This window comes from Labeo rohita, chromosome 1, assembly GCF_022985175.1.
Source record: "Labeo rohita strain BAU-BD-2019 chromosome 1, IGBB_LRoh.1.0, whole genome shotgun sequence".
NCBI lineage: Eukaryota > Metazoa > Chordata > Actinopteri > Cypriniformes > Cyprinidae > Labeo > Labeo rohita.
In genome coordinates, this window is record NC_066869.1 from 45,151,555 (window position 1) to 45,163,813 (window position 12,259).

General features: G+C 33.6%; 1 protein-coding gene across 2 annotated transcripts in view; it reads left to right on the forward strand.

Moving 5' to 3' along the window:
* The window catches only part of pard3ba (par-3 family cell polarity regulator beta a), a 193,638-nt gene that overhangs the window by 102,218 nt on the left and 79,161 nt on the right, over nucleotides 1–12,259 (forward strand). For both annotated transcript variants that reach the window (XM_051111003.1, XM_051111009.1), the window contains exons 13-15: nucleotides 7,286–7,415; nucleotides 8,776–8,905; nucleotides 10,175–10,281. In XM_051111003.1, coding sequence (XP_050966960.1) covers nucleotides 7,286–7,415; nucleotides 8,776–8,905; nucleotides 10,175–10,281 — 367 coding nt within the window. The remainder of the gene's footprint in view (nucleotides 1–7,285; nucleotides 7,416–8,775; nucleotides 8,906–10,174; nucleotides 10,282–12,259) is intronic.

Below are 12,259 nucleotides of genomic sequence, written 5' to 3' on the forward strand. Positions count from 1 at the left end.
TATATATGTATATATATATATATATGTATATGTGTGTATATATATATATATATATATATATATATATATACACACACTTAATTTTAATTGTCATTTATTTATGTATTTATTTTTATTTTTTATAATTTTTTTGAAAACAGGACTTAAAAAAGGTCTTAAAAAATCTTTATTTACCATTTAACAAATTAAAGCCTTAAAAGGTCCTAAATGAGCAGAAAGTCTTAAATATATGAAGTCATGGCATTAAATGTTGCATAAACTCCAAAAAATGTATATCTTTCTCAGTTTTTGTTTAGCTTTAGTAATTTTAATTTCATTTTTTCAAGTTAAAATTTTCATCTGCTACTGCCATTTCATTTTAGTTCAACTTTATTTCAATAACATTATTTATTTTATTTTATTTTAATTATTTATTTGTTTATTTTATTTTATTGACGTATTGTAAGTTATAAATTCCAGTATCATGACAACATTGTTCTTAGCTTTTATTTTTAGATTTTCAATTAAGTTTTAAATACGTTTTAGTAATTTTGTCATGTGCCTTTTTTATTAGGTTTAATTGTTTTAAATATTTTCTTCACTTTCAATTAAAACTTGTTTCCCCTTTGAATTAAGTTTTATTTACAATTTATTAAAATAAAATAAAATATAAGTTTTAAATATATTTTAGTAATTTTATGTGCTTTTTTTATTAGGTTTAATAGTTTTAAATGTTTTATTCACTTTAATTTATTTTTATTTCAGTTTGTTTTAGTCATTTTAGTTGAAATTTAAGTTACAATTTTTCATCTGCTACTGATATTTTATTTCACTTCAAATTTTTATTCATTTTAATTGTATTGTAAGTTAGAAATTCCAGTATCATGAGAACACTGTTCTTAGCTTTTATTTTTATCTTTTTATTTAAGTTTTAAATTAGTTTTAATAATTTTGTTATGTGCCTTTTCATTAGGTTTAATTGTTTGAAATATACTCTTCACTTTAATTTATTTATATTTCAGTTTTAGTAATTGTAGTTTTTTTTTTTTTTAAGTTTAATTTTTATTTTTTTCATCTCCTACTGCTATTTTTTTTATTTTATTTTATTTAACAAATATCTAAACATGCTTAAATCAAGATATATTTACCTGCGATGCAAAATTAGACATAAAGTCTTGTTTTCTGAGAAATATAACAAAATTAAACAAGTTTATGCTTAAAATAAGAACAAATATCTGTCAGTGAGGAAGAAAAACTTGTTTTCCCATTGAATTAAGTTGATTTTTGAGCCAGTGAGCCCATTGGCAGATATTTGTTCAGATATTTGTGTCATAAGAACGCTTCGTTTTGTTTATGTCCTAAGTAGTTGAAATCTAATGGAAGTTAGACACATTTAACACATTTAGAGAACATATTGGTGTATTATTCCCTTGAATTTGTAACTTATTTTGCTTTGCTTGGTTTTAAAAATGTCTTAAAGTTTTAAATGTACCTTAATAAAATCTGCAGAAACCCTGGAATAAAAGTATTCTTTTAAAAAGACTTCCTGAAGCCAAACACTTCAGAGCTCTTCAGAGAGATTTCATGTGAAACCACCATCTTTGTTCCTCCTTCCTCCATGTTCTTCTGCTTCCTGTTCTCCACCCAGTCTGCTGTCTAATCCCGTTACCTCCCTGGATCTCCTCTTGCTCGGCAAGTTAATCAGATTACACCGTGGGTTCCTTGAATAAAAGGCAAAATTTGGGTTTTAATGAAAGGCAGCCCGGGGCTACCCTGAGGGTCCCTAACCTCAGCTCACCCTCACCGCTGCCCTGTGTGGAGGGGGTGGACACGTCCATGGGTTTAGGCTCTTGTTCTAGATGCTGTTTTGTTGGTTCTTTGTCTTGGACTGTAGACCCGAGCTCCCTTGTGATTGTTGTCTGATTAAGACGTGCAGCGCTCAGACTTTGAAGATGTCAGAGAGGTTCTTGGTGTGTGTGTGTGTGTGTGTTGATGTGGGAGTTGTACACCTACAATCAAGGTGGTATTTGAACGAATTATAATATGAATATGTTACAGACATATTGACTGATGCAAGGAGAAATTAGACTTTGACATTGTCTTCAGATGTTAGTGTGCTGTGAGTGCTTGTGAGGGTGTTGCTATGCGGTTGCTAGGGTGTTCTGGGTGGCCACCAGTGCTTTGTTATAGAGTGTCATAGTAAATGCAGGGAACCCCATTTCTGCACGTGCTGTAAGTTTAGGATACATTTGGATTTTTTTTGTACGCAGATGGTTAAAGTTATAGTTAAAGTTTATAGTTAAAAATTTAATGAGACACATTTTTATACTTGTTCTCACAGAAACCTGCAGTTTTTAGCCAAAAGGTTTTATGCGCTTAATGCCTTGTGGTATTGAAAGTGGTATTGAATATCTTTATTTATTTATTTATTTATTCATTTGTTTGTTTGTTTGTTTATTTATTTATTTATTTATAGTATTGTAAGTTAGAAATTCCGGTATCCTGACAGCACTGTTTTTAGCCTTTATTTTGAGATTTTCAATTAAGTTTTAAATACATTTTAGTAATTTTGTTAAGTGTATTTTTATTAGGTTTTATTGTTTTAAATATTTACTTCACTTTAATTTATTTTTATTTAAGTTTTAGCTTTAGTAATTATAGTTTACATTTTTTAAGTGTAAGTTTAGTTCATCTGCAACTGCCTTTTTATTTTATTTCAACTTTATTTCAGTAACCAAATTTATTTTATTTTATTGTAAGTTAGAAATTCTAGTATCGTGATTTTTAAACATGTTTTAGTAATTTTGTAATGTGCATTTTAGGTTTTATTGTTCTAAATATTTTAAATAATCATTTTACAAAATTATTAAAATAATAAATTAAAAAATTAAGAATAATTAAATCTAACAGATTGAAATAATGAAATATTTAAATAATATAAATATTTTATTTTATTTCAATTTTAGCATTTTAGGTTTAATTGTTTTAAATGTTTTAATTAATAATTTTATAAAATTATTTTAAAAAATAAAATAAAAAAATAAATATAACATATAAATAATTTATTTCAGTTTTAACTTTAGAAATGTTAATGTTTTTAAAATTTAAGTTGTTTCATTTGCTACTGCCATTTTATTTTAGTTCAACTTTATTTCAATAACATTTTATTTTATGTTATTTTAAGTATTGTATAATAGAAATAAATATGTTTTAGTAATTTAATGTGCATTTTTATTATGTTTTATTGTTTAAAATATTTTATTCTCTTTAATTTATTTTTATTGCAATTTTAGCATTTGTTTTGTTTATTTAAAATAGTTTTAGCGTTAGTTATCAGCAACACTGGCTCTGAATTATTGTACCATGTTGCTTTGTGGTTGCTAGGGTGTTCTGGATGGTTTGCTGTCTGGTTTTTAAAAATGTATGTTTTTAAAATATGTTGATATGTGGTTGCTTTTTTGTGGTTGCATTTTATTGTCCATCAAGCAAAAATGTGATGTTTTCTTTAATGAATCCCACATTTGAGACATCATTGATGTGTGTTTAAGAAATAGTGCTGCATGTGTTTTGCAGCAGAGAAGAGTGGTCAGCGGTTTGTTCAAATCAGTGTGGGCAATAGTAATAGTGATCCATGCCTTAACAAGCCCCACTAATAAGGACGATGCGGCGGTTGAAGTCAGTGGGAGGTGAACGCGTCAATCAATAATATCGACTGTTTAAATTGACTTTTCATTTTTAGTTTCCCTCCGTCTGGATTCTAGCAGTTGCGGTGCCATTCTTCTTCAAGTGCTTTTTGATATTTTCCTGCCAGCTCTCAATTTTTGTGTGTTCGACACATGCATACAACACATTTGCTGTTGTCAAGACACTGATCACAGTGAAAGACAGAAAAGGTGTTGCTCAGGCTCAGGCGAAGGGGGTTTTAGAGTCATTTTTCATGAGAAACAGGAGAAAAGAGAGCCTGAGAATCAGTCCTTTGGTCCATTGATGATTCCCGTGCGTCTGGAGAGAGACAGCGAGCAGGAGGCAGATGACAAGAGTGACGTTTCCACATGTAAAGAGCCGTCATCCCCGCTAATGACTGTCCTCCAACTGAGGCTTAACGTCTGAACAAAAGAACGAGGCTTTCATCTGTTTTTCCCCACCATGTGGAATAGTACGGTGTGAATGCATTTAAGCACACTTTGATATGGTGATATCCTAATACCTTTCATGTTCGTCCAGTCAGTCTGGGCTTTTTTTTGCTGTGAGTAGCGTGTTTGTGTGTGTAGCATGTGGTTTGTATGACAGTATAAAGTCTACGGCGTTCCTCCTCTGGGTTGTAAACGCCCAGACGGTGACAGCTGTAGCTTCTTTGTCTTCTGAGAAGAATCCACTAGGATGCATCATTCGTTGGCCTCACGTCTTCATATTGACACATGTTTCCGTATCTGTCTAAACTAGTACAGTCTGACGGGATTGCCTTTGGCTTAGGAAAATTTCGAACTGTGTCATATGGTTGCTTTTATCCTTTTGTCATTTACAGTTCAGTTTCAACATATTTTTTTCCCCCCAGTGTATTTTTTAGATCAGGGTTGTTCTCTCACAGAATTTGCTTTTTCTTTTTTGGTATCTTTTGGTTCCTTGTAAAACATGCACAATTGTAAACTACCATTCAAAAATGTTTTTTTTTCTCAAGATTTTGGCTCTTATTAAAGCTGCATTTATTTGATCAAAAATACAGTAAAATCTAATATATTATTACAATTTAAAATAACTGCTTTCTATTTGAATATATATTCAAATGCAATTTATTCCTGTGATCAAAGCTGAATTTTCAGCATCATTCCTTTAATGTCACATGATCCTTCAGAAATCATTCTAATATGCTGATTTGCTGCTGAAGGATTATTTCTGATTATTATTGTTGAAAATAGTTGTGCTGCCTAATATTACTGTGGAAACCATGAATTTTTTAGGATTCTTTGATACGTTTATTTGATCTTTTTTTTTTTAATTCAGTAAAAACAGAAATATTTTACAAAAATAAGTTCTTTCTATTTGTATATCTTTTAAAATGTAATTTATTCCTGTGATCAAAGCTGAATTTTCAGCATCATTACTCCAGTCTTCAGTGTCACATGATCCTTCAGAAATCATTCTAATATGCTGATTTGCTGCTCAAGAAAGTTCTGATTATCATTGTTAAAAATAGTTGTGCTGCTTAATATTACTGTGGAATTACCATGTTAAAATATTACCATGATTTTTTAGGATTTTTTCACACATAGAAAGTTTGAAAAATAGTATTTATTTGAAATACAAATCTTTTGGAACATTAAATGTCTTTACTGTCACCTTTGACCAATTGAATCCATCCTTGCTGAATAAAAGTATTATTAATTTAAAAACAAAATTTGAACGTTAGCTCAAGTTTAGATACGAAGCATCAAGATGTGTTGTGCCACTTTTGACTACAGTAAAAACTAGGGCTGGGTATCGATATTGGTTCCTGACCAATTTTTTTTTTTTCTACCAATTTTAATGAAATCTGCTTTAACAAGATTACATTACACAGAACTCAAAGACTCATCTCTTGAGCCACTGCACAAAGGACAAAAATGTAACCAAAACAATAAATCAGTGCAAATAGTTTAAACAGTTTTCAATTTTCGCATCTTTTATTATTGAAATCTTTTATTTATCTCTATGGTAGTTTAAAGGAGACGTATTATGCCCCTTTTTACAATGTCAGTGGAATTGAGGCAATTCGGTCGATGCCTAAAAAGTATCAAACTCGATACCCAGCTCTAGTAAAAATGCACAACAAAATGCTTATTATGAGTCTTTACTCTCCATATGTGAATATACTAAAATGTAGGGCTGGGCGATAATTCGATAACGATAATTCTCGCAATATAATTTTCCTCTATAAAACGATATGAAGAGTTCAATAAATGTTCGATATAATTTTTATGTGCCAAAAGAGGAACGAACACGGATCGTTTGTCCGCTCGGAGCAAAGTTCAAACTGCCGCGCTTCACGAGCTCACTAGAAAAAATGCATTTATTATCTTGATGCGGAAAAAACGAGCATCGCACCACATACGCATCGCGACTGCTTCGCTTCCGTTATGAAATAAACTTGAGAGCGCAAAAGACGCGATATGTGAACGGCTCCGTCACTCTTCACTAAACATCGCTGTGAGATCCAGTGTGAAACACATGAATTCAGCGGTGAACACAGATGACTCTGATTCAAAATAGTTTAAAGCTGTGTGCAACGAGACAGTTAGAAGGCTTTTCAGTCTACACATCGCCATCATTTACCATGGATTTACTGTAGTAACACTCACTGCACCATGGTATTGTGGCAGCAATGTGGGATATTCACACTGACTTTTATTGCAGGGGTAATGGTATATAATTATAGTATGTATGTATTTGTGATTAAGCTACAGCATGTGTGCATTTATATTGAATGTTTTTAGACTACTATTTGTAATACAAATAGACTACCTATAAAACCATGTAGTTATATTTTTACCATGGTATTGAGAGGTACTATTATGTGTGGTTTTAACTGTGTTTATCATGATTTAAAATGTATGCATGCTACTATGGGAGACCAATGCTTTATTTAATTAAAAAAAAAAAAAAACTGGGTCAGAATAAATTTAGCCATACAGATGTTACTGATTGATAATAAACAAAAAATTACCTCTGCATCCTCAAGCTACTATCAAATGTGCATTTCTAAGAGACAAAAAAAGTTACATCATTATCAGACAACCCAAACCTGTTTCTTGATTTGAAACAAATTCTCATTAGAATTTAATTAATTTTTCTGTTTAGATATTTATTTTGTTAAGGAAAATTAATGGTCTGGTTTCTACAACTTTCACTTTGGTGAAAAAAATCTGACTTTAAACTTGAAAGAAATAAAGATAATTATCGATATCGACTGGTATCGTGATCATTTTTTTTGCCCATATTGCCCAGCCCTACTTAAATGTAAATTTCAATATGTGTTTTGTGAAAAAAAAAAAAAAAAAAAAAAAAAGTCATGCAGGTAAAAGAAAAAGGTTTGAGGGTAAGTAAATCACAACTGAATTCTAATTTTTGGGTGAACTCCAATTCCCTAAGCTTGTTTTCTGTCATGCATGGCAAATGTTTCACTTGTTGGCGTCCTGACAGCATGAACCCAATATAGAATTTGATCAGCATGTTGTCAAGACTCATTCCCACTCAGCATCTTCCAGATCAGTGTTTTGTTGCTTTTTTGGTCACTGCAATTAATTCTCTACTTTTTCGTCCTCTGCTTTAGGAAAATCAAGAAACCAGTCCAAGTGTCAGCAGAAACGAGTCTCCTGTTCATCTTCGTCCAAACACCAACCACACCAACAGTTCCGCACCACCATCCACAGCAAACAACCGCATGTACGAGGCCGCTCCTGGTGAGTACACGCTGCCAATGATTAAATTGCTTTAGGTCGTGACTTAAAGTTGCTGTACTATGAATTCCTGCTTCGCAGTCAGCTGCAGAATCCAACCGGATCATGTGGCAGATTCCAGCGGTGGACGCCAAATCACGTTCGGGTTGAAATGCATCTTAACTTGTTGACTACATTCTAAACACACACCAAATGCTAGAAGTAATTGCTTTTATGTAATGTTAAGTGCCTTCATCTAAATTCTCTCACTGTTAAAGAAACAAATGAATTGATCAGCGCTCAAAAAAATAAATAAAGAATGAAAGACAGCAAGCATGAGTTCGTCATCAACACCATGTGAAGAGTGCTTCGCTTCTCTGTGAGGGGACAAAATGAGTTCATTTTCTCCGCCGCCTCATTTTCCATGCCAGCGTAGCTTTCCATTAGCTTTTTCGACTTATACAAGTTGGAAATCTGCCCATCTCATCAATAGGGATGAAAAAGCCAATGACGATATTTTTGCTACATTCCCTTCCGCTTTTATGCAACGTGGCCTGACCTTGAAATCATTAAGCTGATGAAATGGATTCTAAGTGGGCCTTATTAGCATACTCGCAATTGTGCCGAGCGCTCGAGAACGGATAACAAACTGTTTTAAATTCACACTATTCTTTCCCGACGCTCTCCAGAGAGTTGCCGTGCCAACACAAAAGGCTTTTTCCATGTTTTTGGGAAACCATTGTTTACTGATTAGCGTCTCTTGTCCGTCAAAGTATGCGACTGTACTTTAGTCGCACAAAGAAGGATGTGATACGTACACGCGTCTCATTTTAAATTCAGATTGCTTTCCACACCCGTTGCAGTTAAATCTGAAAACACCAAACTCGGTGTACAAGTGTCATTTTGATGAGTTTTAATGAAGTCTAGTTTTAATCACATGTTTTTGCCACCACCAGCATTAATATTTCATGTCACTGCATATATATGACGCAGCAGTCACTCTAGACTCGCTTTACGATAAATGGCTAAATGGTGGAAGAAATGGAGACACCAGTGCAGAAAATTGAGTCGTAATGGAGGTATTTCAAACTAGGGCTATAACATTGATCAGAACGTTGTGTGGTCATTGAGAAGGTCTCAATGTGTTTCACACGTTAGATGATTCAAAACCGAGTGAACGTGGTCAAGTGTCTTATTCCTTATAATGGGAGGAATAACTCACTCTCATGTCATTTCAAACATGACTTTCTGTTTCTCAGTGAAACGCAAAAGGAGATGGCACATTGCTCCTTCCTATACAACAGAAGATAACTAGGGATTTTGAGCTTTAAAAATGAGTCTTACATGTTCTAAAAATGGTATATAACATTATATTTTCAAACAGCTGCATACAGACCCCCTGTTGGACCGCAGGAGCTGCCGGAGGAAGATTACGATGACAACGATTTCCCCCCTCCACCTTCTGATCTGGACCTGCTGGAAACAAACCTTCCACAAAAACACCAACAAAATCGGTTAGTTCTAGTGCTCAAAGAGTGAGATCGGAGATAACGACCACAGTTCATAGGTTTTCTTTGAGAGCTCTTATCGTGAAACCGAATAATCTAGTACTTTAATCAGTGCTCGGTATTGCATCTTGAAGGCTTATTTCAAAGATTTGAAAACACAATGATGGCATGTAGAAGAACGATTCATGACATTATCTAGTTGTATCATCAATTATTCAGTTTTATCCACTTACACTTACATATTCATATTCATATACACACAAAGATTGAAACATTAATGTAGAAGATAAATAGACATGAATGAAATGAATGCTGGTTGCAAATACTTTGTCATTCAGTATAAAACATACAGTTGAGGTCAAAAGTTTACATCCTCCTTTCAAAATCATTAAAAATGTTAATTATTTTACCAAAATAAGATAGATCATACAAAATGCATGTTTTTTAGTACTGACCTGAATAAGATATTTCACATAAAAGAGAAAGTAATAGTTGAATTTATAAAAATGACCCGGTTCAAAAGTTTGCATACCCTTGAATGATGGATTAAGAGCCGGGGGGTGAAAACTTTTGAACAATGGAAATGTGTACATTTTTCTTATTTTGTCTAAATATCAATTTTTTTTTTTTATTTAGTACTACTAGCATCATGTTTTCTTTCTGAAGCATCAGTGAGTGTTTGAACCTTCTGTAATAGTTGCATATGAGTCCCAGTTGTCCTCAGTGTGAAAAGATGCATCTCAAAATCATCCAGTCATTGCTGGAAAGGGTTCAAATATACAAAAATGCTGGAAAACCAAAGAATTTGTGAGACCCGATAGATTTTTCTGAAGAACAGCAGGCAGTTTAACTGTTTAGGACAAACAAGGGACTTTTTAAAACTTTGGGTCTATAATTGTTTTTTATTTTTTTATTTTTTTAATAATTTAAATCATTTATTCAGCTTTGAACTGAAGCAGCACAATGGTTTTCAATATCGCTATGTATTCTAATAGAAAACAGGTATTTTAAATTGTAATAATATTTCACAATATTACTGTTTTTACTGTATTTAACATATAAATGCTGCTTTGGAGAATATAAAATACCATATTCAAAAACATTTTATTCCCAAACATTTGAGAGGTAGTGTAGGTAGTGTATGTGTGATTGATTATAGTACTGCATTCCACCCATTGTATTCCAGATTTTTTTTTTTAACTGAGATGAAACTGACTTATGAAAACCTATCAGCAGAATGCATAGCTTTCAAAAAGCATGATATGTGTCTTGCAGGACTGAAATGGAGCCTGTTTCCTACCAACCCACCAACCAACAATACCCTCAACGACAAAAACTCCCAGATTACCCCACCAACAAGTCTTCCAAGAGCATGGATTTAGGTATGTAAAAACACATAAACCACCTCTACCAGAAACTACTGTACAAAATCTACTAAATGTGTTTCAGCACCAAATACAGCTAGATGCATATTGACCAGCTAAAATTGCTATACTGGGACTATACAGACTCTGTGCTGACAGTGAGTTCATTTAAAAACATAGCAGTGATATTGCAATTCATTTAGCGCTTGGTTAACTTGGATCATAGGTGGTTAGTTAATAAGACGCAGGTTTTTGAGGTGAAATATTGTGTGGTAAGTCTTAGAGACAAAGATTAAAGGTTATACTGAGACCTAGAAGACCTTTTTTAAGGTTTTGTTCTGTTTATCTGAACACAGTGGAAACCGATTGCCTTCGGTGCAAAATAAAGCCCTATAGCTACACATTTCCCAGTATTAGCCACGGATGACCCTGATAACTTATCCTCTCTCTTTTCCACCACCTTCAGAAACATGAGGGATATTTCGGTGCTCCACAATGGGAAGTTTTCGCCCGTTTCCAATTACATTTCATTAGGGTGGAGTATTGGCTTCAGCGCCGCTGCCACTGCGCTAATCTCCTCACTGCTGAAAGCTGATTGGTTTTCATTACACACATCTCATAGTGTCGTGCTTTGCTGCCATCTTTTATCCTCCATCCAGACCTTTTCCCCTCTATTTATTTCTTTATCTCTCTCTCGCACTTTTTCGTTTTGTTCTTTAGGTTACTCTTTCAATTTTTCTGTGTAGGCCTTGTGGCCTGTGGTTCGGTTGCTGTTTCTTTTTGTCCTTTTTCATTTCTTTTTGATAAATGTGTACATTATGCAGTTTACGCTAAATGAATGTAAATCTGAAAAATGTCCTTATGGAATATAATCATATTGTTACAAAGGCATTAGCATTTGTAATTCACTAAAAATATTTAGATGTATTATTTAAAATGTTCTGTTTCGAGGTTTAATGGATTTTCAGCAACACTTTCCATCAAAATGATTGTTTTTGGAGGGGTTTTGGGTAATGGATTCGTAGCTAATATGACTGAAGGTGGGAGCAATTTCAGACATTTACTCTAGCGTTAGTGTAATACAGGTCATTTATATCCAAATGCGAAAACAGCCATCATATTTATTAATCTTAATTTATAAACATTCTACAGACTTTTAAAGTAATCTATCCATCACCCAAGGGTCCACTTTTCTTATCCTCAAGGCACATAATTTCAGTCTGGCTCATGTTTTCCTCTGATATTGCGAAACGTTGAAAGACAAAGGTTTTTCTCAGTCAAGCATGGTCCCTGTGAGAGGTTTGGCTGGAGTTCTGGAGGCTGGCGTTTGGAGTTCAGCATTTTGGCTGTGCTCGAGTCTTTCTGAAAGAGCTTTATTCTGCCAGTCGCATCATTAGCAGCTGTATGTGTTTTTCTGGGCAGGAGTTCATGTGAAAATGCTCTTAATTTCTCATTTGCTGATTGCTTTCAGGCCATTTACCTTTACTTTTATGCAGAAGTGCAACACACCAGCCAAATTTGATTTTATCCGAATACGTAGAACTAGATTTTTATTTTTCTGCATAACATTTTGCTAAAAAAACACTTTCAATGCTAAAGTGTTCTGGATCATTACCAGAACATTGTTAAACAGTTGCTACATTTACTGACCTGGTTTCTAGGGTGTTTTGGGTGGTTACTGGGGTGTACTGTATTTTTCTAGAGTGTGCTGCATGTTGCTAGGATTGTTGTTGTTGCTAGGCCATTCTGGGTGTTGCTGTGTTGTTTTCGGTGGTGTCTAGTGCATTTTGCATGTTGCTAGGGCATTTCAGTTGTTGCTAGGGTATTCTGAGTGGCTGCTGGGATATTCTGGATGTTGTTGTGATGTTTTGGATGGTATCTAGGGCTCATATTGCCAGGGTTTTCTGGGGGGTTGCTGAGGTATCACTGTGGTGTTTTGGGTGGTTATTAGAGTGTACTGCATGTTGCTAGGGTGTTTTTGTTGTTGCTAAGGCAT